At 37.5% G+C, this 25,241-nt stretch overlaps 3 protein-coding genes across 15 annotated transcripts; 2 read left to right on the top strand and 1 right to left on the bottom strand.

Annotated features, from left to right (window-relative positions):
- Positions 1–526: 526 nt before the first annotated feature.
- On the top strand, positions 527–1,942 carry LOC147516426 (small ribosomal subunit protein uS10y-like). The gene is made up of 3 exons (XM_086589040.1): positions 527–713; positions 812–925; positions 1,604–1,942. Exons 1-3 carry the CDS (start codon positions 602–604, stop codon positions 1,744–1,746), a joined length of 369 nt encoding a protein of 122 aa, XP_086445166.1. The 5' UTR covers positions 527–601; the 3' UTR covers positions 1,747–1,942.
- Positions 1,943–2,733: 791 nt separating this feature from the next.
- LOC147516425 (polyprenal reductase 2-like) lies at positions 2,734–9,786 on the bottom strand. Of its 5 annotated transcripts, none has more exons than XM_086589035.1 (5): positions 9,307–9,784; positions 7,558–7,789; positions 4,196–4,294; positions 3,819–3,890; positions 3,359–3,714 (listed from the first exon to the last, which is right to left on the bottom strand). In XM_086589035.1, the coding sequence occupies exons 1-5, from the start codon at positions 9,579–9,581 to the stop codon at positions 3,610–3,612; spliced, it is 783 nt and encodes a 260-aa protein (XP_086445161.1). In that variant the 5' UTR covers positions 9,582–9,784; the 3' UTR covers positions 3,359–3,609. The 5 variants fall into 5 exon arrangements, with proteins under 5 accessions (XP_086445162.1, XP_086445161.1, XP_086445165.1 ...); XM_086589039.1 differs by having other exon boundaries at positions 7,558–7,793; positions 9,307–9,503; XM_086589038.1 differs by lacking the exon at positions 9,307–9,784 and adding an exon at positions 9,083–9,218 and having other exon boundaries at positions 7,558–7,793.
- Positions 9,787–12,376: 2,590 nt separating this feature from the next.
- Positions 12,377–25,237, top strand: LOC147516424 (protein DECREASED SIZE EXCLUSION LIMIT 1-like). Of its 9 annotated transcripts, none has more exons than XM_086589032.1 (15): positions 12,378–12,754; positions 12,838–12,882; positions 12,982–13,030; positions 13,119–13,175; positions 13,741–13,961; positions 14,728–14,786; positions 14,868–14,961; positions 15,696–15,807; positions 16,903–16,985; positions 17,120–17,211; positions 17,887–17,993; positions 19,682–19,745; positions 20,932–21,164; positions 22,238–22,431; positions 22,523–25,237. In XM_086589032.1, the coding sequence occupies exons 8-11, from the start codon at positions 15,698–15,700 to the stop codon at positions 17,923–17,925; spliced, it is 324 nt and encodes a 107-aa protein (XP_086445158.1). In that variant the 5' UTR covers positions 12,378–12,754; positions 12,838–12,882; positions 12,982–13,030; positions 13,119–13,175; positions 13,741–13,961; positions 14,728–14,786; positions 14,868–14,961; positions 15,696–15,697; the 3' UTR covers positions 17,926–17,993; positions 19,682–19,745; positions 20,932–21,164; positions 22,238–22,431; positions 22,523–25,237. The 9 variants fall into 9 exon arrangements, with proteins under 9 accessions (XP_086445159.1, XP_086445158.1, XP_086445155.1 ...); XM_086589026.1 differs by adding an exon at positions 20,709–20,806 and having other exon boundaries at positions 12,401–12,754; positions 15,696–15,762; positions 16,903–17,211; XM_086589027.1 differs by adding an exon at positions 20,613–20,806 and having other exon boundaries at positions 12,401–12,754; positions 15,696–15,762; positions 16,903–17,211.
- The last annotated feature ends 4 nt before the right edge of the window (positions 25,238–25,241 follow it).

The raw sequence follows: 25,241 nt of genomic DNA, 5'->3' as shown, positions 1-25,241 counted from the left end.
GTCGGGATCACATCAATCATACTGAATGGATATCATGAATGTCACCATGTCAGATATGTGATTTAGCACCACATTATTTGGGAATGTTAGTGTGAACCTCATTTCAGTGGGTACCATGAGCCAATTTTAACATGTGTTTTTTTCGTTGCCCCGTCTCTACTTGTCTACTGTGTTGAAGCAGTGAAGTTTTTACCTTGTAATAGTTTTCCATTTTGCTGCCAAGACAGTAATTGCGAAGTTTGTATATATTTTTCGGTTGTCTTGTTTAGATGTATGGTTTCCACTAGTGTAATCTATGGAAAATGGTAGCAACTTTGATCTACTTTCAGGAAATCGATCAGAAAACTTGGAATGGATGAAACGCAATTTGGTCAACAATCTACTTAACTTGCTTATCAAGATTCAAGACTATGGTCCAGTGGCTCTTCCACAGAGAGCTAAAGCCCGTACTCATATTCGAACTTTTCGGGTTTGGCCCACTAAGCAGAACTAAGATCCGTTTAAATATTTGACTTGACTCTTTTTTATCTCTCTCAGTTTAGGGTTTCTTTCTTCATTCTTGCAATCTAGGTCGATTCTTTTTATTTAAAACAGTGAAAATATGGCGATGAGTATGCAGAAGCCTGCAAAGCAGGGTTACGAGGAGCAAGGGCCTGATGAACATCGTATTAGGATTACTCTTTCCTCCAAGAATGTCAAGAATCTCGAGAAAGGTAAACAGTGTGTCTTGATGATCTTGTAAAGTTATTGTAATATATATATTTTTTTACCGAGTACAAAATGTTTAAATAGTTTTTATTCATGTAAACAGTGTGTGCTGATCTTGTGACTGGAGCGAAGACCAGAACCCTGAAGGTGAAGGGACCAGTGAGAATGCCCACCAAAGTTCTGAAAATCACTACCAGGAAAGCTCCATGTGGAGAAGGTGTGTTTGTTAAGAAAATTTTGATGGGTTGGCTGTTTGTAAATTCTCATACGTGTTTACTGCTATGGTTTGTTGAAAAGATATTCATAATTTAGCTTTAGATGTAGTAGGGACAATGTAATTTTTCAAACTGTGCCTCATATGTTAAAGTTAAACTGTTTAAGATATTAGATATCCTTTGCTTGTCTGTTTATCGTGCAACACGCATTATTGTTAACATCTTACTTGCAACTGCTTCTGATTTTTATTTTATTTATGTCATGTTTCTGGACTTAAAATGTGATTGTGAGCGAGCTATGAATATTGTTTGCTGAGAGGGTGATAGAATGATAGGTAGACTGGAACGTGGAGTTATTCCACGGCCGTCGTTGTTTTGTTTATAATATGGAATATGGAGAAGGGTTCTTCCTTAAAAGAAAAAATGAGATGCAATGCATCTCACTCTGAATTTTATTTGTCTTCTATACTACTGATGAATGGCTACTTGGATATATTCCTTTAGTATGTTATTGAAATTTTTTGACATTTTTGTGCTTGCACGAGATGTCTCTAAATACTGCCCGACTCTTCCCCTTCTTTCATGCATAGTTTCTGTAAGGCAATACATGTTTATAATTACGCTCCCTTTTGTACTCGTCCTTTCTTCTGATGTGTTCCCATTATTCTTGTCATTTCTAGGTACAAACACCTTTGACCGGTTTGAGATGCGTGTCCACAAGAGGGTTATTGATCTGCTGAGTTCGTCCGAAGTTGTGAAACAGATCACTTCCATCCAGATTGAACCAGGCGTTGAGGTTGAGGTTACCATAGCTGATCCTTGAATGATTTGTCAACCAGATTGTTACCAGTTTTGACGAGGGTAACAATCTGGTTAGTTAGTTGTGTGGTATAATTTCTTTTTCCCAGAATGCACTGGAGCCTGCTTTGTTTCTTTAATTAAATTGGATTAGTCCATGCCCAGAAAGAAAATTGAAACTGTTTAAGAGTAATTAGATTGTTTTACTTGGTTTTGTGCTTTATGGGGCTTAATGTCAAATGCTTTTTTTTTTTGAATTTTGAGCTAGGGTTAGGCAGACCCTTACCTGTATTAAAATGAGAATCTTAAGTACACTTTCCCTGTAACATCCTCCCTTACAATAGTAGTGAATTTATTATCTAGAGGAGGGACAGAGTAAACGTGTTGTTCGAGAGAGGTACTTAGTCCAGCAAGGTAGTCTGCTGCAAAGTTACACTCCCTGAATACATGAACAAAATCAATAGATTCAAACCTAATACATATAGATTGTATATGTCCTAGTAAGTTGAACTCTAAGGTGCGTCAACTCCTCTGTTAATGAGATTAACAGCCATAAGGGAGTCAGAGTGTATAGCTATCCTCTTGATATGCATCTGCAGACAACCACTCATCCCATATAGAATAGCATTAGGCTTCTGGTGAAGCACTGACATGTTCTGGTCACAACCAGACCATGATCACGGACCCAAAATGATCTCGTATGATGCCACCGAATCCACCCCCTCTATCCTTGCAGACCGAACCATCAGTATTAAGAATGAAACCATCAGTATTAATGTCGAATGTTGTTCGGCTATGTGCCTATATGTTTAGGTTGGAGTCACATAACTCGGTGAATCATACATCCATCTTTGCTTTGAGTCAGATGTGCTTCTTTGTTTATTATTATCTCTGTTGAGTTTTTAAAAATCTGGATTGGAAAGGGAAACCTCATTTAAAATTTGGTAAATCTAATCCTCAAAGCATCGTAGCCTCTTAGGGCTAGATATCAAGTCATACAGGATGTTGTATTTTGTACTGGCAGGCTTGGAAAACATTTATCGATAAGTAGCTAGACCAGAATGCATATTTGGATGAAAGCACTGCACTCGAAAACCATGACAAGAGACGAGTATATGTAACCAGATGCAACGATGAGCACATCTGTTCATTAGGTTTAGTAATAAGCAGTAGGTTTGGCTGTTTCTACTGCTAAATTACATTTGTTTAGTAAGTGATGGCATTTGCATTAGATTTGGCCGTTTCCACCGCTGGCTAGAAGTTTACTCTATTGCATTAAGTGATGATTTTCGCACACCACAATATGAGTATTCCGTGCTACGATTCCATTCCAACCACCCTTGCTAACACCTTCAAATTCGTTATTGTTGTACACTAGTACTTTAAGGATATGGCTCGATCCTTTTTGGAGACCGCCCCAATAACTCTTGCTGTCCTTTCTCGCTCACCATGATTCCTCGATTCTGATACTTCCATCTCCTGAAAAATGTCATTGCTTGATTAATTGGCTTTTGCAGGAAGGTGTTCTCTCCTCTTGCACAACCTCTTGGGTCTATTGGAGTTAATAGTAGTTTCTCGTAAGATTCTCATTAGACATAATCAATAGTTTCTTTCTGAATGTTTCTTTTATCAAAAAATTTGAAACCCAGAAGAACCCTATCGTTTTTAACATTTTTATTTCGCATCAGACATACATAAGTCCGCAGTTCCGCAGAGAATTTCTAAAACAAACAGTGAGGAGCCGAGGGGTGTTGAAATGTTTGTACCTGACCTTATCTATATACACGGTTTGGTGCTTTTGTTGCACTACAAAGCAAAGTATTCAGTGTATAAAATCTCTAATAAACAAAGTTGCACTACAAAGCAAAGTATTCAGTGTACAAAATCTCTAATAAACAAAGGGGAGAATGGCACGCCTTTTTCGTGGGTAATTTTCAAATTTACGTAAGTACCATCTTTGAGTTTCAGCTGCTGTGAAGACAAGATTAATCACCTGCCAAACATATTTGTTTCAAAGACAAATAAACAGACTAGAAGAGTAATTTTGAAACAATTAGAATTTTCAAAGTTTGGTGGAGTTCACCGCAAGGGAGATACCACAAATCCAAAAAGTAGCCAGATCGTGGGGTCTGATCCTCCACTAGCAACCAAAAGACCAGCATAAATAACCTGGACGGAAATTTAAAAATACAAGAACAGTATACAACTATCAATAGCATTCACTTTTACTGGCCTAAAGAAAGAGAAGATTTTCTGTTAGCGTTTTGATTTAATTACGGAAATGGATACTCCCAGTAATTTCATGGTTCGAGTTGATAATTTGTCTTTTGCTTGTAGAATTACCAAAATATTCTTAACTGTGTTTGTTTTAAGTATACAAAGTACCTGTTAGGGAATAATTTCGTAACTTGTACTTTCAAAGTCTGTAAGTAAAACTTTAATAGGTGTTTGGAGAGAGAAAGAGAGTATCTTACAATCTCGGCCAGGTAGTGTGGACATGAAACAATTTCGAACCAGTCGCCATGAGGAATTACATACTCATCAGTTTGTTCTTTGTGTTCCCGCAGCGAACCCTGCTCAAGAAGATAGAAATTCTTAGAAATGACTATTGAAGTTAAAATGCAACTCTTAACTGCAAGAAACAAAAATGACGCAACAACTCCTGCTTTGAAACGTAAACATTGTATGAAACTAGTATCGAAAAACAGTAATAAGAAAGGAAGTAAAACTTATCACTGAGGATTGTGCTCGGCACAATTTCCTTAAGACGAAAAACGCCGCCGGTATGGTTGCTGCCAGCCTCAAGCGTACGTCTCCCAGGATACAACAGTGGATGAGCGTGTCACCAGCCAATGACCAGCTCTGCAGGAACTCTCAGCATACTCCAGACCAGTTTTTAATAAGAGGATGTTTTCGTATTTTCTAAAACAGGAGAGACCTTAGTTTTTTCCAAAACGCAAAAACAAGCCCCAAGACTGCGACTCCACGCTGAAGCCCGATTGGATTTGCCCCCTGCTTGGCGGCGTGTGTGGGCACACGCAGACTAAGGTTTTTCGGAGCTCCCACCTCCCCGAGCCCCCAAACCAAGGAGGCCTTTGTGTGCGGCTACGAGCACCTCCTTATATCTCTCTACACTATCCCTCCATAAGGACACAACCAATATAAACTTAAGAGTCTTAAGTTTAGTAACCAATGTGGGACTAAAGCCCCCCACATTAGAGTGTAGTAGATACAAAAGGTCATGGGTTCAAACCCATGAGGACACAAATTCATTCACATTTCCAACAATCCCCCACATGAATGGAATTATTAAGAAACAGAAGAAAAGAAAAAACAAAACAAGAATGTCTCGAGTATGAAGAAGTTATGAATGGGTGAAGGTGTCATACGACTTGAACCTTCGCTTGGTGTTTGTCTGTCGGGATTACTAGTTGACCAGTGACCTTAGTCTTGAACTGTTCAACCTATATGTAAGCCAAGTCAACAGGTAACACACATAACTTCAAAAATCATCATAGAGTTCCCTCAGTTGTGCTCGTATAGCCATGAGCTTCCCAGGTTTCATGAGTGCTCTAGAGAACAAGCCTATAAGTTCTCATATAGAGGCGGCTTTTACTTCCTCACTCATATAGGTGCCTCTATCGAGTGTCTTGTATCATTACACCCATCTGGAAAAACCAGCTATAGAAAGCATTAAGAGTATTCACTCATCCTTTAAAAGATACAGTAGGTACTACTACATCATACAAATCAAGGGAAAGACAATCAAGTATATAATTTCTACATAAATAGTCTTTTCTTTTCCCATCTCTCCACACCACCGAGCGACGGGTTCATCTTCATTTTCATTGTAAACGGGTTTCACAATCGAAATCCATTCAACCAATTTGAGTAGTCGGATAAAACCGCATTTTTTCATCCGCGGTTTAAAATTTCTGCCATCAAAAATCTCGGGTTTGGATGGACTTACCACTAGGTTTTTCCATCTTAGCAAGATTAACAACAACGAAGCACAATACTAGATAATAACAGATCGTTATTAGACAATCGATTTTTCGTCTTAAGATTGTATGAAACTAGTATCGAAAAACAAGAATAATAAAAAGGAAGTAAAACTTATCATCGAGGATTGTGCTTTCGGCACAATTTCCTTAAGATTTAAAAACGCCGGTATGGTTCTTTGCCGACCCTCAGCGTCGTCTCCCGGGATACTGGATGGATGGCGCGTGTCACCACCAATGACCCACTCTGCGGGAACTCTCAAAGATACTCGGACCAGTTTTTAATAAGAGGATGTTTTCAGTATTTTCTAAAAGCGGGGAGAGACCTTAGTTTTTCCAAAACGCAAAAACAAGCCCAATTACTCGCGACCCACGCTGAAGCCCCGATTGGATTTGCCCTTTAGCGGCGTGTGTGGGCACACGCCAAGACTAAGGTTTCTCGAGCTCCCACCTCCGAGAGCCCCCAAACCAAGGAGGCCTTGTGTTAGCGCGAGCACCTCCTTATATCTCTACACTATCCCTCCATAAGGACACAACCAATATAAACTTAAGAGTCTTAAGTTTAGTAACCAATGTGGGACTAAAGCCCCCCACATTAGAGTGTAGTAGATACAAAAGGTCATGGGTTCAAACCCATGAGGACACAAATTCATTCACATTTCCAACAAACATAACTGCTCAACAGTCCAGCTTTATGTCGTATGCTATAAATTTCGAGAAAAAAGAAACAACCGTACATACAACCATTGCTGTGAAAGGAAAGCAAGAAATAATAAGAAAGTGAGACAATGATACCAATAAGACAGCAGAGATCGCGTAATTTAATAAAAAAAAGAAACCACATAATAATTAGGTCATCAATAACTTCATTCAAAAGATCTGCAGAGGTTCAAACTACTTGAGAAATAACAAGGCATGGGAAACTGTTACCTACGCCACACTAAATAAAACTTGAAGCAAAAAGCCAGCATAGTGATATAGTATGCTGCTAACTCTTTCATTCGACAAATGATCCGCCGGTCCCTTTCTAAAACACTTAACAACCAAATTGGCATTCCTGATTTATAAAGCCATCTTCATTTGCATACCCCTTGTATTCCAAGCTTAATAAGAATGAATAAGTCAACATAGACAAGGAGTCTTACTCATCCACATATGTTCTCAATCATTTCGGTAAGCCACTTCAACTGCAACAGCAAACCCCATTAAGTGAGCCAAAAAGAGCATTTTTCACTCCCACATACGTAAATAATAACTCTTTTTTTTTTGTACGATGTGAATAACAACTCAATGAGTCGATTCAAACCCAAGGAAGAGAAAGATCCATTTAGTGAAAATGTCATCATCAGTAGCGAAATCAATAGCCAAAGAAAAATGAGTTTGTTTTTGACAGTTCTAGTCTTCTAGACATGTCAAGAGACGAAAGATAGTAACTATTGTTTTATTTATAACTTAAATTCACATCTTATGTGCTAAAAATAAGGTTAACATTTTTCTGAGGAAGACCTGCTTGGTGAGGAGACAGTCTTCACAATAGTTACAACTTAACCTTGGTCTCGACTAATCTCCATACGGGCTCCATGAGTGTCTCCTTCAGCGAATCATATACTCGTGACCTTAAAAGTTAAAACATATAATAAAAATGCAGGGCATGCTCTCTTTCTTTTAACAGCAGTGCCTTGTGATTCATGGGCAAGACACTGCTGCTATGGCGATTGACCCAATAATAATAATAATAATAATAAGTAAAAATAATAATGGTAATCTAATTAAATATGCAGGCCAAGGAAATCAGACCACTGAAGAATATGATAATAACAGGATGCGAAACCTACAAGAATCGCATGGCAACTGTGCTGATGAATCCAACCCCAGATGCATATGGCCGCACCAATCCACTGGAGCCATCCAAGCTTTGTGAGAGGATTCACATATCCAAACCAATCAAACTCAAAAATTGGCATTTTCTCTCGTCCTTTTATGAACTCAGCAACACAATGAGCAGCAAAATTAACCACCTCTGAAGCACAACTGCTGCAAAGAGACAATGGAGCTGCTGTGTAGAAACTAGCTTCAGAAAAACAACATGATTCGTTAACACTTAAGCATGCACAACTCCATTAAAAGGTAAAAGATAGGACATAGAGTGAAGAAAGGTATCAGATTAGTTTCCTATTCTAAAACACTAACACTAATCATATGCCAAAATAAATTCGTATCATTTTCTGCAGCAGAGCATATTAAAGGTAAATAAAATCAAGAAGTCTGACCAAGTGACTAGTACCAATCCACTATCAACCCAATGTAAGGTGAGATATATTTAATCTGGCCTGCAGCAGACGGGCGGATGCAGGATTCTCCACCAGGGGGGGATACTAGCTAGCACTAATTCACACTACTATTTCTTTTTTGACTTTTTTGAGTATAAATTATGAACAGTTACCACTATAAAAAAAAAAAAATTGAGCAAAGTTAGGGGGGGAGGGCTACAGCCCGGGTCAGCCAACTCCTAGATCCGCCCATGGAAGCGTAAATAAAATCAAGCAGTCCGACTAGTACCAATTCATTATGAACCCAATGTAAGGTGAGATATATTTAATTTGGTCTGAAGAAAATTGAATAAGAATGTCTACAACCGGATTACAACCACATGTGACCTATTCTCCTCCGTGGAAACCATTTGATTGTACCTAATTTTACATCTCACTTTGTTAAGGAGGAATGTGATGGGGAATTGATCTACTTTCCCAAGGAAAAGTTCTTAATCAGAATCTCCAACAAACTAAGACTCTTCATGTGTTTTCCACTCACTTAAATGTTTAATGTTCTGAAAGGCAGCTTGTGTGATACATCATCAGTAGCTCTCTACCTCTCTCCAAGATCTTTGCAACCCTCAATACAAGAAAATATCTTGATGACGTTATCTCCTTATCTCCAATTTTACTGTTAGCAAGTATATAAGGTAACACAGTTATCTGGCGTACACACCTTTTCTCTTCAAGAAAACAAAAAAAAAAAGTATTTTTCTAGCAAAATAATAAATGGACACCCCATACTTGTCATGCACGGATTCCACTGTACAAATAATAATATCATCGCCAACATTATATGCAGATGAAGTTCAAGATAGCACTTTTTTGAGCTTGATAGTTTGGTATGGTCATAAAAAATTTCTGAACAGTTTAACAGAAAACATTACATGACAAATACATTTGTATATTGAGATTAATAGAATTAAGGTCCCGGCACAGAAGTAAATGATTATAACAGGTAAACAAGCAAAATTAGTGCAGTGGGAGCTTAATTTTTTCTAACAGAGCACTTGAAGGGACAAGTTTTTCATGAATTATAATTACGTACCAATTAGTGCATTGTATAACTTATAAATGCTTCCAAATGAATGTGTTGCAACAACTAAGCACCTAAATTCATTAAATGCATACAAACACTTCATAAAATATAAATTCATTAAATAGAAGTGTAGTAAGGTCGTTATTGCTGTATATGCGTTTAAAAGTTGAATGTAAATAATGATAAACAAAATGTAGTAAGAAGATATTGTCCATGGGTTGCTTGAAACTTACAATAACCCAGTGAAGTAGCCAAATATATGCATTCGAGCTGAAGGGCTGTAACTGAAAACATATACAGTTTCAAAAAGGCGTCTCCACACTTGTACTTCCATCAATAAAAGCAAGAGAACGGTTCTCCACACAGTGTATCTTCTCTCAAGAGGAGTCGAGTGATATTTGTGCATAGAAAAGATATGTGATCCTCCGGTCAAGTGGCTGGCAATCGTCGAATAGTGAAGTGGCTCATTCCCCAATGGCACCATTTTACACGCATAGACCCATGTCATCAGAAGCAACAACGTTGTCCAAACCACAGCCACCACATAAAAATGCAAGAAGAATCTTTGAGGGACGGTGAATTTCTTCTACTCGTAAAAAAAATATATATATAGTTGAGGTTCATTTAAGCAAATAAAAAAGATAAATGAAAGTGTGAAACGTAAAGAAACAACATTCTATGACACTGTTCGGCTATTCCTCGGGTACTAGCTGAAAAAGGAAAATGTAAAACTCGAGCAACCAAAAAAACACCAAAATTTTGAACCAAACCAAAAAAACACCAAACAACTACACAGTTTCGCCAAAACAGCGCCATATAGCCCATGTGGTTTTGTCAAAACCGCGCCACTAAAGCCCAACTGACATGCCCAAGCCCACGCGGTTTTGGCAAAACCGCGCAGTGTTCAGAACACCGCATGCTACTTCTATATAAACAGCTCCAAAGCCGCGCGGTTCAGTCACTTTCACCTCTTCTCACAATTATAAAACCCTCTCTTTAGTTAAAAAAAAACAAAAATCTACCTAAACTCTTAAAATTTGATATAGATCATTTTGAACCTTTCGACGGTGATGATTGGCAATACACAGACGACATTGGCGATGAGGGAGAAAAACCTGAGGAAGTAGAATATGGTGGGGGGAAACGGGGGGAAGAAGAACTTCGAGGATGTCGCTACGTACCGATAGACATCCCTATGTACTGGAGTATCAGATGAACGACTTTGATTGGCAATTTGCACATGGAGAAGCACTTGATATGGAAGTTGTGTCTTCTACACGTGATACAAAACACGTGTCGAGTCGATGGCTAATACTCGGATAATTAATTAGTTTTGATTAAATATTTTGAATATTAATTAGTTGAGTTGGACTAATTAATTATTTATCTTTATCGCATTATTTTTTTTTTTTATAATATCGGCATGTTGTTGACTCACGAGTTAGATCGGCTTTACTTGGTGTTAGAGAGTGGTGGAAGGTTATTAGGAGTTTGGATGAGTTTGTACATATTAGAGATAGTATTTTGTATACACCTTTGGGTATTTTGATTGATCTGGATTATAAGAAATTTGATTAGGCGTGGTCATAGCTTTAGTAGAAAGATGGTGAAGTAGAACTCATACATTTCATTTTTTTCCTTATCGCGGAGTTAGGGTTCACACCACTAGACTTCACTATGATTTATGGGTTGAGTATCGGTATAGGCCAACCGATACATTTTCATACAAATTATGAGAATATGGATAGTATGCTTATGAGTTTTCCTCGTTTGGGTGCGGATGCTTATGATTCTTTTGGGATTAAGCTATCTCATATTAAGATTGCATATATAGAACCCTCTTGCATTCGATACACGAAGCCGGAGTTAGCTTTGGATCGCTCTTAGGGTAGTGAGGGTGGTGATCAGTATGTTAGGGCTTTTTTGATGTTTTTTATTGGGCATGTTTTGTTTCCCAATGGTCATTTTACAGTACGACTGGGATATTATACTTATGTATCTGATTTGCATACTATGAGAGATTACGACCTAGATAGCTCAGTATATGCCACATTGATATCGGCGTTAGATAAAGCTTCACAGACATTCGGAAGTAGAAGTCTTCAGATTGCAGGATTCACGGGACTTTTAGAGATTTGGTTTTATGAGTACTTTTGATGTCTTTGTCCTAACATAGACATGATTGCTGATACTCGCCTTAGATTTGCTAGTTGGTCAGGGCCTCACTTGACTCGTAACAGAGGGCAGATTAGGAATAATATTTGTATGGCTCGTGCTCAGATTGATATTAGATCATTGTCATCTATTGAGTGGAGACATTGGCGTTTGTCTACTGCCTTTGACGATCCAGTTGTACAACATGCTTGTGTGTTGTCACATCACAGAGTTGTTTTTTGTCGTGATGCGTATTTGTCGGGTTTGGAAATCTTGTGGCGGACGGATGTTGGAGGCAAATGATTTGGGCGTTATGGAGTTCCATGTGCTCCCATGCCAGATGTTAGTGATGCAAAGTCGTGGGGTAGAATTCAAGTTCATGAAGTTCATGCCAGTGGTGGTCCTTGGCCAAATGCGTTTTCTTTTGTTGTTAAAGCGATGGCGAGCGATTATTATAGATGGTGGAACCGTGTCTCCATGGGTCCGTTGTTGCCTCTGTTGGTCGGGCTAGCAACCCGAAGTTTGTGGGCTGGAAGGGATGAGGCGTGAGCTACGTATTTCTCATCCGCCCGCGACTGTTTACAACCCACAACCTCGAATGCATATCGGTCGTTCCGCCAAGAATCCTCATATGTTTGCCGTGTGTAGACGATGGGGAGCCTACTTATATTTCCATTCCCGAGGTGCCTCATGCTCGTTTATCCGAAGTTAGAGCAGCAGATTGATCGATATACCTGTGGTGAGTTTAATTGTTTTATTTATCTTCTTCATTATATATATAATATGTACTCACATTGTATTTTCTTGGATTTTCAGGTTGAGGTTCGGGAAAGATATGAGAACCAGGTTTTTATGTTTGATGGGATGAGGACTGCCTTATATCATTATAGCCAAGAAAATACATATCAGCAATCCCAGCGTGCATATGACGAGACTCGGAAAACGTATGAGAATATGCAGCAAGTGTACACGCAACAACATCAGGGATATGAGGAACTTCAGGCTGAAGTAGTTAACATCCGTGCAGACAAAGAAGATCATTAGTCTCAGATTAGGAACTTAGAGGAGCAGCTTAAGAACGTCCAAATAGAGAGAAGAGAGGGATCGAGTGGTAAGGAGCGTGAGAAAATAGCTAAATAAATTTGATGTAATATGATAGGCTTTGGATTATTTTGGATATTATATTATTATATCATAATCATAGATTTTGGACTGCATAATCATAATCATAGGTTTTTAATTTATTTGATTTTTTCGATTTTGAATTATAATTCTTAATTTCTTCAATTGCACAATTGTTAATTTCTTAATTTCTATGCACAACTCATAATTTTTCAAGTTCTATGCACGACAGTTCTAATTTTCAGAAAAAAACGCACGCGGACCGCGCCATAAAAGCGCATTTAGCAGCCCAAGTCCACGCCGGTGTTGGAAAAACCGCGCGGTGTTGGAAAGAGAGAGAAACGGGCTTTTGCTTTACGGATGTTTGTTTTCATCACTCTAAACCTCTTCTCTTCTCTTCACTGGGTAATATTACTGTTTGTATCCTTCTTCTATTTCTCATGTTATGAAAAACATTATGTGTATGTTTCTGTGTTTTAATGTTGTAGTGCTGCTGATGGAGAATTCAGAATTTGAACACTGCCGTCTTCATGGTAAAAAAACATACTTACTTCTGTTTATTTGTTCTTGTTGTTTTTTGAGTTGAGTGTAGTCTATTTATACTGATGGACGATGGGATGTGAATTGTGTAGGGTGCATATTTCTGTGGCTACAACTTCTTCTATTGGAGAAAACAAAATTGTTAGCTACTTTTTTTTTTTTTGCTCACTTTACATTTTATTAGTGCTTTGGTCAAGTTTCTTATTTTATTTTGTATAATTGAATGTAGTCAGGGAAGGGATGGAACTGTTAAGTATTGGGATATTCAAGATGGAGGACTGTCAAGGTACTAATAATTAGTAATTTTACGTGTATGGGATTTTTCTGTTTTTATTTTCTTTTGAAAAATTATATTTGTGGAATTTGTTTGTCCCTCAAACTTGATAGCAATTCTATTCTTGGCCATTTTTGCTAGTATTCCAAATTGTCTGCTCGTTTCTATAGCTTCATTGGCGAGAGTGGTAGTGGATTTTAAGTAGGTACCGTGCAAGTCAAGTCTTCAGGACTTAAAGACCCCTAGTCGGTAGAGTATACTTGGCAAAACTGAACTCTTCTAGGGATACCAATTGATTTTTAACTTTTTTTTTTGTTGAATTTTGATTTTTCAGTACGAATATATAATGCTCATAAGGAAGTGTTGATAATTTCGTTGAATTGGATTGGGTTTCTTTGTGATAAATTCGGAGTGATTCATCAGTGTGGTTGTAATAATGTCCTAATTCAGCTGATCAAAATGCACTTGGTTCTAGCATAACAAGTATCATAAAAATCATTTTATGATCGTGATATATGATGATATTTTCCACTTTCGTGTCTTTTGGATTTATTGATTTTACTTTTGCTTATTGCAGGATGCCTTGTGTAACTATTAGAACCAACTCCTACCATTTCTGCAAATTTTCGTTAGTCAAGAAGCTGTCTACTTGTTTGGTTCAATCTGAAAATATTTTATCGGTTGACTCGCAATTGGATTCAAGTACCGAGTATAACAACTTGAAGTCGAGAGAAACAATTGATGCAGAACTTTGTTAAGGTGCTCATAGAGAGGCTGGTCAAGACGGTCAGTTGGAAGGTATGAAACTAATGTGAATCAACATTTGTGTCTGATGATGAGTTGATTAGAATTTTGAATTATTTCAGTAATAAAATTGTTTGATAGTAATTCTCTATGTACGTTTGTACGTGAATATGTGATATTTATGCTCTAGAGCAACTCTTCAGTGAAACACTCTACAGAACGAATGCAACTATGTTGCCATATTGTGACTGCAGTTCAGATGAGGGAGGGTTTGCGTTTGGTAGCATGGGGCAGACCTGTGACACCTTTAAAGTGCCTTATCACATATTCCTCCTAGAGGTTGTTTACTTGCTTTCGAGTAAAGTGGTTTTCAACAGAGACTAAAGCTAGACGTTAGAATTATTGACATATATCGTTCTCATGGTATTGCATTATATTTCCCTTGACACATTTTTTTTTATCAAATACTCATTTTCGTATTCTTTTTACAATCAAGGAAGCCAACTATAAGCAAATATTGCAGATGAATGTGCAAAATGCTTGCGATCCTCGGTTTTTCTGTCTGTCTTCCATTTCACTGACCATAATTGTAGCTAATTCAAAAACCATAATTATATGGCTGGTGCTTCTCACCATGTCTTGGATAACAGACTAATCTTATTGTTCACTCACTTGGGTGTAAATAGGAAGTGATCAAAAGTATGTTTCATCAGATAATTTTTTTTTTTTTATCGGTCAATGTTATGCCTGTAGTAAATTGCCAATTAGTACGTTTTTTTTTCCCTTATTGATTTATCCATCTTCTTAAACTACTTTTCAGACTGTGTGCCTACTGAAGGAACACAATATATAGCTATAGCTGGAGAGAAATCTTCTGAGGTGAGTACATAAATCTAATGATTTCGGCATTTTGATTGCTCGCATTATTGCCTTATCTTACTATTTGATGGATATCCAAAGGTTGAGATTTGGGATCTCAATAGTGCAGAGCGGCTAGTACGATTACCTCAGTCTTGCAATGGAAGCTCCTTGGATCATGGTACAAAGGCAAGAGGTTTGTGTTTATGCTTATACCATTTTTTACTGTTTATGTAGCCCTTTTCACAATAGGTTAGCCATATACTCAACAGTTATGCTGCATATCGAACATTCAACTCCTTCCATTTATACACATGATGAATTTGTTTTTCCCATTTGCATATGTCATTGAATCATGGCAGACATATGTAAACCACGTTCATCGTAGAGTAGATTTTGGCATATGTTCATTTTGATACTCAGTATTGGCCATGGAGCAGTAATTTAACTGCTCTAAACTGCATTTTGATGATTCTAATCTGTTCTTCGTTGGTGGTTTTGTAAGTCTTATGTTTGGAAAATATGCCTTGCCGTTGTAGTGAATTATCTGTAATGGGTTTGTGGCATAATTTCTCTTTGCATTTCAGCACTTGCAGTTTAATTGTATCCATAACGTTGTTTTCATTAACAGAAATAATGATAAGAAAAAAAGAAAAGAAAAACAGCATTGCCTTTTGATTACCAGTCGGCATCTTGTTTTAAATGATAAACATTGGTTGACTTCATTCTAGTGTCCATATCTAGTAGTGCATCTTTATTTAAGTAAATATTTGCTATTCAGTGATTAGTTATTTTTCTATGCCTAATTACGATACCTTCGTCTCCAACCCATCCGTCAATTATTGTCTTTATAAGCTTGTGAGTTTATAATTGTGTTTTGCTACTTTTTTTTTTTGCATTAGTTGACTTTACCTTGTGATTTTATGGCAGGAATGTGCATGGCTATTCAGGCTTTTGTACCATCTGAATCCCAGGGGTTTTTTAATGTTTTGGCTGGGTTTGTTCTAAATCTTTTGTCTGTTGCATATCAGCAATATTATTAGTATGTTTATTCTGTTCTGCATCTGCAAATACTACTCTTTTATTACATGGAAATGTTTTCATAATGCTATCTGTAGGGTCAGTTTGGAAAATGTGTGAAATCAAATATGAATTCCAGGAACAATAGTTGTAGCAAATTGGTAGGATCTGATTTCATGAGTAGAAAGACCCCCCCACACACACACACACACACACACACACACACACCCACCCACCCCACCGGTGGGTCGGTAGATCTCTAAAAGTCAAAGTTGTAGTATTCCTTAGCAGACGCTTTTATCTAGGAGTGACCGTATCTTACTCACTATGGTGGATTCCCTAAGGAGATAAGATTTGAAACTGGTCAGGTTTGGACCTCATTGGGCTTTGTAATTATTGAAGCCCTTGAATAGGTTTGTTTTTATGGAATAAGCATTTGGCCCTGTAGTTATAATAATGCTCAGCAATGGTCTGACATTGCTGCTTGAATTGAAGCGTAATTAGGGAAGACTGATACCAGTGATAATTCGTATTATAAAGGACATCCATTCAATCTAAATGGATTGAACAACCCTAAATTGGTGTAAATATTATTTTATGAAACTAAATCTAATCGAAGATTTTAATTATCAAATGGAGTCTGAACAAGTAAACAATCTGGTGTATCACCTCATTAAATAGGACTCCCTATGTTCTTATTTCCCCTTAAACTTATGTGGTTTAAAGATCTCCATGTGGCACCTGAAAGCAACTTCAAAATGTACAGTTCATACAGGCATTCTTGCCTCCTGATTCAGTTGCTTGAGTGTTAGTGCTTTCCTTTCATGCGCGCTAGATCGTTGCTAAAGCTCATCCACTAGCAAACTGATGAGCTTGGCAAGCCTCCATGTACCATTTTTCCTTACTAAGATGCAATTAATTGCGAATGAGTGTAGATATCATCCATATTATAAAGCTATGGAACTGTAAAACTTCATCCACACCTTAATCTTCGTGCTACTGTATGTGTGAACGTTTATGAAGGCATATTACTCAAGTATATATGAATTTTGTGCATGTGTTAATCAGATTGATTTCTTATTCACATTGTTCTTCTGGTTTGCTTTACTTGTGGTAGTTATGAAGATGGAACCATGGTTTGGTGGGATATAAGGAATCCGGGGGTACCATTGGCTGCTGTAAAATTTCATTCTGAACCTGGTTCTTAATTCAAGTCTTGTGCTTATCTTGCAGATTTTATAGATATGGTTCTACTTTTTGCGTAAAAGAGCTTAATTAGCTTGTAGTAATCTGACAGCCATGCTTTTGTTTCTAAATTTATTATCTGCTTTCAGTTTTAAGCATCACTGTTGATGGGCTATGCGCTGGTGGCATCTCGGGAGCTGCAGATCACAAGCTTGTGTTCTTTACTCTAAATCATCAGATGGTAAGTACTCACTAAGCTTCCAGACAACGTCTTTATCTATCTATTTGACAACGTCAGAGATTTCAGAGTGAGCTCATTTTTGGTGAAGATGATCGTTGCCATGCGAAGATTATTTTCACAAAGAGCCAGCCCTCGTTTCATCTTCTAGATATCATGTATATATCAATGGGTTCAAAACCATGGGTACACTGATTCATCCCTATGTTTGTGTGTGTTAGACATCTTTTTATCTCTCTGGCCGTTTGGTTTTCATGCAATGCGGTTGCAGTTTTTTTCTATGCTACATGGACACACCATATTTTAAAAACAATCCATGTCGGATACCTATCCACATGTCCGTGTCCGTGTCAGACACACCAAGGACACATATTGTATGTGATATACCTCAATATTTAATATTTTGCCGTGTCACACTTCGAATCCGTGTCGGGATATGGCGGACACACGTATCCGTGTCAATGTAACTTAGTTTTTTAATTTAGTGAAGATGCAATAGTAGAGATCAGACCAGCATTAGTGGCATTTAGTGCAATGGGCCTAGTCATTGAAAGTTAGGGAGTAGTCGTCTTCTTGCTTTTAATGTGCCTGTTTTTTAGAAATAGTATGTAGTTGCTTTCTTGTCAATTTTTTTGTTCCCTCGTTGTTTACTTGACATAATTCTCTTATGTTGGATAGGGTTCTTGTATGGTCAAGAGAGAACATGGTTTGGAATGACCTGGTATAGCAGGCATCTCAATCCGATTGGATGGGAAAATTGCTGCAACAGCTGGATGGGATCATAGGTCTTATTTTCAACTTTATTTTACTTCTGGTCTTGAAGGTGCAATTAATTCAAGGATGCCATATCTGTTTACATAATTACCATGTCTGTCAAGATATTAGAGCTAATTGTTATTTATATATTGTTTATGTACAATGTCATTCATTGTTTATGTAGAAATGTTGGAGAACCATGTTTCTATATATAACAGTCGCACAATAATGCATAATATTATTCCACATTCTGTCCAATATACTGTATGTCGTAGACATCCGCAAGCAGTCCTTTTCATCTTTTGTTTAAAAGACCTTGGTGGGCGAGATCCACAAGTCTTTTTTTTTCCTATAAATGAATAGTATATGCCACCAAAAAGAAGAAAGTTATATTTTGGACAATGATTTTTTTGTAATTATTTATATTTTTATTCATTTAATTTGATTTATTTTTTGGGGAGTGAGGGATTGACAATTCTCAGATCAAGTGGCTTATGATTTACTGTAGGTAGGTTTGGATTAGGTACTCAGTGTAAATAGTAATTCCTCCCAAAGTTTTATTTTTATTGTTCATTTGTCTTGTGGATTGGATGCAATGGTGTTATGGTGGTGAAGTGTTTTTAGGTGGTAAGGCAAAATAACTTTTTTGTGAATTTTGGTTTGGCTACAGAACGATGTAAACAAATCCATTATTCAAATTTGTCATATTCAAATCCGTGTCTCCAGGATATACAAGTCTCTTGAAGTCTGCTCACACATCCAAATGACTCGATCCATTTTGTTTTCGTTATTTGTAGAGCCCTCAACCTATCCATTCAGTTATACATGGCAGTGTCTCATAAATCAATGAGGAGCTAAGGCTTTTACCGGTGTTACGTGTATCGTTTGTACAAGGAAAGGAGTGTAAAACCTTTGGGTGATGATAACAGAGGTCTGGGGCTCGAACCCTGCCAGCATCAAAGAGTTACTGATCTCATTTAAAACAGGTTTGCCAATCAAAAATAAAATAAAAGGAAAGGAGTGTAAACTTGCAGAGAAGTAGAAAATCTCAAAATCAGGGTTTGAACAATGGGAGTGAGGACAACTTAGGCCGGCTAAGGGGAAATCTGTTGTCTAGGTTCCTGAACCATCAAATGGCAATGGCAGGAAGCTGTACCAGCTTAATTAATCGAACTTCAAGAAAAGTCGAAAATTTAAAGGCAGTAGTAATGAAAGGAAGCACACTGATGTTACAGAGTCACAGAAATTTGAGTAGATGCCGACTCTGGAAGCAAGGCTTCGTCTAATTAGTGAAGGCGTTTTAGAGCTTCTAGTGAGAGGAGTTTCTAACCTGGTGGGTCACCTTACGTAGAAGCTTCACCCGATTAAGGATACAAATTTATGAGTTGACGGCTGCATATTTCTTTGCTTCTTTCCCCCTTCCTTTCCTTTTTTTTTACAGGTTTCTAGATTTAATAGATGTTTCGTACTTTCCTCCCATCCTTTCTACATTGTTATTTTAGAATGTTTTTGTTCCCTTCATTGTTGACTACAGTAACCAGGTTTCTTTTCTGCTTGTTTCTCATGGTCTTGTTTTATATCTAATCCGTATGATAATCAACACCATATCTTACCAGCCGAATTATCTTTCCGTATTCTCATGATTTATGCTCTCCTGATTTATGGTCCACTTTCAATCTATCTTCCACTTTTACAAGTGTCTTTCTTATTTTCACAGAGTTAGGATCTACAATTATCGCAAAGGAAATGCTCTAGCAATACTCAAGTACCATGGTGCTACGGTGTGTAATTGATTCGCATTCTCCCTCACGCTATGTTTTTTAAAATGAATAAATAATAATTATTTGAATTTATTCTTAGTACTTTGATGAAAATTGAACGTCAAATTGATCTTCAAAGTTCATGTGTTTTGTTATATTTCTCAGACTTTTAAATACCATGCTCATACAAGTTACATATTCTGATTTTTTTAATCCTTTTTTATTATTCTTCGGAATGCTATTGCACTGAAGAAGAGCCTAGTGTTAGTTGTACACGTTTCAGGTTGATTTTCACCTGTGACCTACAAGGTGAGAAACGACTATAGTATAGCTAATGTAGGTTCTAGATAGATGACGAAAGTATAATTGGCCTTCACGTTGTTTAGCCATTTTTTAGGTCCCCGAAAATTTTAAAGCGGTCCATCCCATGAATCTTTGATTAAATCTGAACCCGTCTCAAATGGGTTATGTATTCTGATTTGGAAAAGATAGTCAATCTACAACTCATTAAACTTAGTCGCAAAAATCTCCCTAATGGATGGTTCTCATTTTTGTGCTATTTGCATTTTCTAGTTATCCTTTGAGTAGGTTGTAAGGTTTCTTTTGATGGAATCAAAATGCTGTGTGCAACCTAGGGTTGTCAATGGGTTTTGATAACCCGATAACCGACCCGAACCAAACCAATAAAAAACAGTTTGGGTTTTGAAAATTTAGTTTGACCTCCACCGAACCGATAAGATATTAGTTTGGTTTCGGGTTTTTCCTCCACCAAGCCGATATGAACCCAAACCGATAAGATGGCATGTTAATAATATTTATGATAATTTGTGTGTCTAAAATTAATTGATTTGATTTAGGATTTAATTGATTTTATACTTTTCGGTTCAGGTCGATTCGGTTTCGGTTTATAATATATCTTATCGGTTCGATTTAGTTTGGTTTCGGGTACCCAATATCTTATCGGTTCGGTTTTGGATTTTCCAGAATCCGACCCAAACCAAACCGATCCATTGACAGTCGTAGTGCAACCAATCATACATGCATTTTGAGCGTCAATCGTATGCATGTATTTGTGTACGTAGGTAAAAGTCTGCTCTCTCTCTCTCTCTATTTATTTTCCTTTTCCATGAGCACTTATTGGTTACTGATAGTGTTGTGCTATTTTCTGTGCGTAATCTTTATACAATTTATGTTATGTTCTTTTCAGTGTAATGTTGTTTCATTTTCGACAAATTGTAAGCTGATGGCTTCTTCGTCTGAAGACACTACGACTGCACTGTGGGAACTCTATCCTGCTAATATCTCCAGATGAATGAAAATGATGGTAGAGATCTTGGGGCTTGAAGATTGTTCAACACTTCGTGGAGCGTTCTTTCTCAGTCTTGCACCTTGCTAAAGATGTTGATTGGAGTACTTGAATTCTTCCGCTCATCTCGTAAGGTTTGTGCCAGTTGTTTTTCATTTTATTCCACTCTCCATTACATTCTATTTCTTCACATTATTTATCTAAAACTCTTCTTAAAGGAATTCACATAAGAACTTTTCAAATAGAATTCACGTAAGGAATTTTGTACCAACGGAAGGGTGTTTATATGATCAAAATAAATTATTCAAATCTTGTAGGGGATAAAGAGATTACCACACTCATTTGTTAGGCAGGATACCTGGCCTCCCTGATCCAAAAGTGGAATTTTGCCAATAAAAAAAAAAGTGGAATTTCAAAAGGAATGAAGGGCTCATTTTTGGTGGATATGATCTCTCCACCAGGGAGGACACAAAATTTCATCTCATTCGAATATTTTTAACCCTGTCAAAAGATGTGGTCAAAAGTCTTAGGATTTATCTCTTGGTATATAATATTTCAGTTTCACAACACTTCTTTAGAAGGTCAGAAATATTCAAATGAGGTGTTACTTTTTGTTGATAATTTACATGGTCGGGAGACCTTATCCACAAAAAATGGGCCCTTCTTTCCTCGTGTAAGTCTATTTTTGGGTCGGTCTGGCTAGGTATCCGCTCTCTCATTTTTTTTTTGGAACAAGTTAATTTACTCATTATTGAAGTGTTGGACACATGTATTTGGTATTATAATACTATCTTTTGCTTTGTAGATTTTAAAGTATCATTAGTGCTAATTAAGATAAAGTTGCAGTATAAAATTGACAAATAGTTGATCAACCTTTTAAAACCGTTTTATTATAATCTTTTGATTGTATCTTACGTGTGAATTTGGTTTATTGTATGAATATATTTTTCTGTTTACCCACATTTCATCTTTTAAGAGCATGTAAGCCACGTATGCAGTATTTCTATGAATACATGTAAACAGCAAAAGTCATAATAAGAGCATTGAGGCAGATGTGTTGGAAAATTATGTTGGTCTCAGGTTTTTTTATCTGTATATATAATCCCCAGCTGAGTTCAACAGTTACTGACGACCCATGGTTTAAAATAGGCACTACCCGAGGCTGTCAATCAATAATTAATGTTAACTATTTGATTTTAATGATCAGGATGAATGTATATTGCCAGATTGAGTTGTTGAAGTGGCTCATTTACCGTAGTTCTTGAGCATTTGAGCTGCGACGTGTTGCAGAACATTATCAGCCAAATTGGAATTGCCCATGTATTGCTGAGATCTACTGCAGTCAATTGTACAGTGATTCAGGAGGATTTTGTTGTAATTCGATAAAAGTTACGTGGTGAGGTCAGTGACAGGCGTCATTTTCTTTTTGTTTTTCTGTTTTCATCTTGACGCCTACAGTTGATGATATTTGAAGTACTCTTGACCTTTACAGTAAGCTTGGCTGCTTGTTTGATCCCAAATTATCGATGCAATGAAAATTTATATGGGCTTGATAATCCCATTCTAGAGACATTCAGATGTTTGGGCTAGGTTTCTGCCATTAACCAAAGATATTGAATCTACTACATTTATGTTCGTCAAGGGAGATGACTGAGTAAGAGTTTTCTGGTCTAATAGTGAGTAAGGGAGATGACTTAAACCAATCTGCATTCATACCAGATAGATACATTCAAGACAATATACTCGTATCACATGAGTTATTGAGAGAGTATGAACGAAAGCATGGTACTCCCAGGTGTTCAGTGAAGCTTGACATCCGAAAGGCATATGCTATGGCCAGTTGGGAGATTAGAGAGTTCATGATGGAGAGATTTTGTTTTCCTGAGAAACTCATGAAGTGGATAAAACTGTGTATAAGCTTTCCTTCCTATTCAGTTTTAGTAAATGGTGCTCCAGAGGGGTTTTTCTAGAGTAAAAGAGGATTAAGGCAGGGGGGATCCCATATCTCCGTATCTATTTGTGCTAGTCATGGAAGTACTTGAAAGTATTGTAAAAGACAAGATAGAAGCAAAGCAAATCAAGTACCACTCCAAATGTAAAAAGACCAATATGTCCCACCTTGCGTTTGCAGACGATGTCTTGTTCTTTTGTAGAGGGGAGGAAGAGTCTATCAGAAGCCTCAAAGACTGTTTAGAATTGTTTGGGCAGGCAACTGGTTTACAGATCAATAAACACAAAACTACTCTCATGATAGGCTCTATTAGTGTTTATGAGGCTCAAGCTCTGGCAACAATTTTGGGAGTAGAATTGGTTAGCCCTCCAGTCAAATACTTGGGACTACCTCTCTTTGCAGGCAGACTTGGGATCAAAGAGTGTCAACCATTGGTGGATAGGGTAACAGCCAAGCTCAAGGATTGGAAAACTAGGATGTTGTCACATGCAGGAAGACTTCAACTTATTTTATTTGTTCTTACTGCTATGCCTATATATTGGTACAGAACTTTCATTATACCAACGACAGTGATATAACAGATAAAAAAAGTTTGTGCTAGATTTTTATGGAGTGGAGTAGAACTCAAAAGGTGCCACCATCAAGCTAGTTTTTCCACCATATGCAAGACAAAGGAAGAAGGGGGTTTGGGTATTATGAATATGGGACTGTGGAACAAAGGGACATATTGTGGTCTAGTGTACAGGATAGCAGCCAAGGAAGAAAGTGTGTGGGTTGATTGGGTTTGGAGAAATCTAATTCAAAACAAGTATTTTTGGACTGGAGGTACCAAGTGATTGTGCTTGGGCATGGAGGAGTATTCTCAAGAGCAAGAATGAAGTGAAGGAATTTGTTCTCTATAGTATTGCAAATGGAGAGTCTACACTTCTATGGCACGATATTTGGTGCTAGTCCATCCCACTGTTACACAATGCACAAGCAGTAGCAGAGCTTCAACTACCTTTGTATGCAAAGGTAAGTCATTTGATCTTGAATGGAAGAGGAATAACATAGTGGGCAATCTACAGTGAAATAACCTCAGGGAAGCCATAATGAGCACTACCATCAATACTCATTTGTTGGAGGATAGTCATATGGGTGCCGCACCCTAGTGGGCACTTCTCGCCCAGCAGTGCATACAAAGCCTTGTCTCCCGCAAGGCCTAAAATCAGGTGGCAAAGACTGGTTTGGGGTAAGTAGTGATCCCAAGACATTCTTTTACTTGTTGGCAATTGTTTTCGAATAGTTTGCCCATGCAGGATAGACTAGTGCAAAAGAAGATTATTACCCATTCATCTTGTTGTTTGTGTGATCAAAGTCGAGAATACTCCAATCATCTTTTCTTTGAATGTGTTTACTCGAGAGAAATCATTGATGGGATCAAAGCTTTCTTGGGTTTTTTGTCTGACACAAGATCGTCTAATAGGGAGTGGTTTTCACTGTTGAAACTTTGCAAAAGGAAAGCACAGATCGGAGAAGTGTATAAAGCTTTTATATGTGCTACAGTTGATGCAATATGGAAAGAAAGGAATGCCAAAAGGTTCAATAGTAATTCAAAGCCTGCTGCAGTGGTATTGGGGAGAATTATTAGAGACATGAGGGCTTATCTTCAAATTCAAATCAATGTGATTCAAGATACACCTGAAAGTTGAGTCCTCTGCTAGACACTAGGTATTCAAGTTCAGTTCAAGACTATAGAAAGAAAGTGGTGTCAATGGTATCCTCCGTTAGACCCAAGAGTTAAATTGAATATTGATGGGGACTCTAACCCCATTAGGAACAAGGCATGGTGGAGTGATTAGAGATAGAAATGGTGCAGTGATTGAAGCATTCTCAAGATTTGGGGGGATGCAATCGGTGATTTTTCATGAACTCAAGGCCATCGAAATAGGTATGATCAGATGTGATGTCTTAAGGTGTCATGAAGTTGAAATCAAATCAGGCTCTCTATGGGCGACTCAAATCATTACGAAAGTAGTTGATATTCCTTGATACTGCCTGGACATTGTTACTCATATCCAAGAGCTGGTTATCACTTTTATTTTTTGCTATTTTTCTCATGTATACAGAGTGTAACAAACCAACTGACTTGCTAGCAGGTTTAAGCATCTCTAATTGTATTAGTTGTGTGTATCATGATCATCCTCTAAGTAGAGATCTTCACAGACTCATAGAGGATGATGCAGTAGGAAAGTTGTATAAACGTATTTGATTTAATACA

This window comes from Coptis chinensis, chromosome 2 (assembly GCF_015680905.1).
Source record: "Coptis chinensis isolate HL-2020 chromosome 2, ASM1568090v1, whole genome shotgun sequence".
Lineage (NCBI taxonomy): Eukaryota > Viridiplantae > Streptophyta > Magnoliopsida > Ranunculales > Ranunculaceae > Coptis > Coptis chinensis.
This window is presented reverse-complemented; position numbering and strand designations above follow the sequence as displayed.

Excerpts from the sequence above, each read along its gene's own strand:
- LOC147516424 (XM_086589029.1), top strand. The coding sequence starts at position 12,571 with ATGCACGACAGTTCTAATTTTCAGAAAAAAACGCACGCGGACCGCGCC. Across the intron at positions 12,755-12,837 it reads TCTTCTCTTCTCTTCACTGG|TGCTGCTGATGGAGAATTCA; the intron begins GTAATATTACTG and ends TTAATGTTGTAG. Across the intron at positions 12,883-12,981 it reads TGAACACTGCCGTCTTCATG|GGTGCATATTTCTGTGGCTA; the intron begins GTAAAAAAACAT and ends TGAATTGTGTAG.
- LOC147516426 (XM_086589040.1), top strand. The coding sequence starts at position 602 with ATGGCGATGAGTATGCAGAAGCCTGCAAAGCAGGGTTACGAGGAGCAA. Across the intron at positions 714-811 it reads TGTCAAGAATCTCGAGAAAG|TGTGTGCTGATCTTGTGACT; the intron begins GTAAACAGTGTG and ends TCATGTAAACAG. Across the intron at positions 926-1,603 it reads GAAAGCTCCATGTGGAGAAG|GTACAAACACCTTTGACCGG; the intron begins GTGTGTTTGTTA and ends TGTCATTTCTAG.
- LOC147516425 (XM_086589035.1), bottom strand. The coding sequence starts at position 9,581 with ATGACATGGGTCTATGCGTGTAAAATGGTGCCATTGGGGAATGAGCCA. Across the intron at positions 3,891-4,195 it reads CACACTACCTGGCCGAGATT|GTTATTTATGCTGGTCTTTT; the intron begins GTAAGATACTCT and ends ATTTCCGTCCAG. Across the intron at positions 3,715-3,818 it reads GGCTACTTTTTGGATTTGTG|GTGATTAATCTTGTCTTCAC; the intron begins GTATCTCCCTTG and ends TATGTTTGGCAG.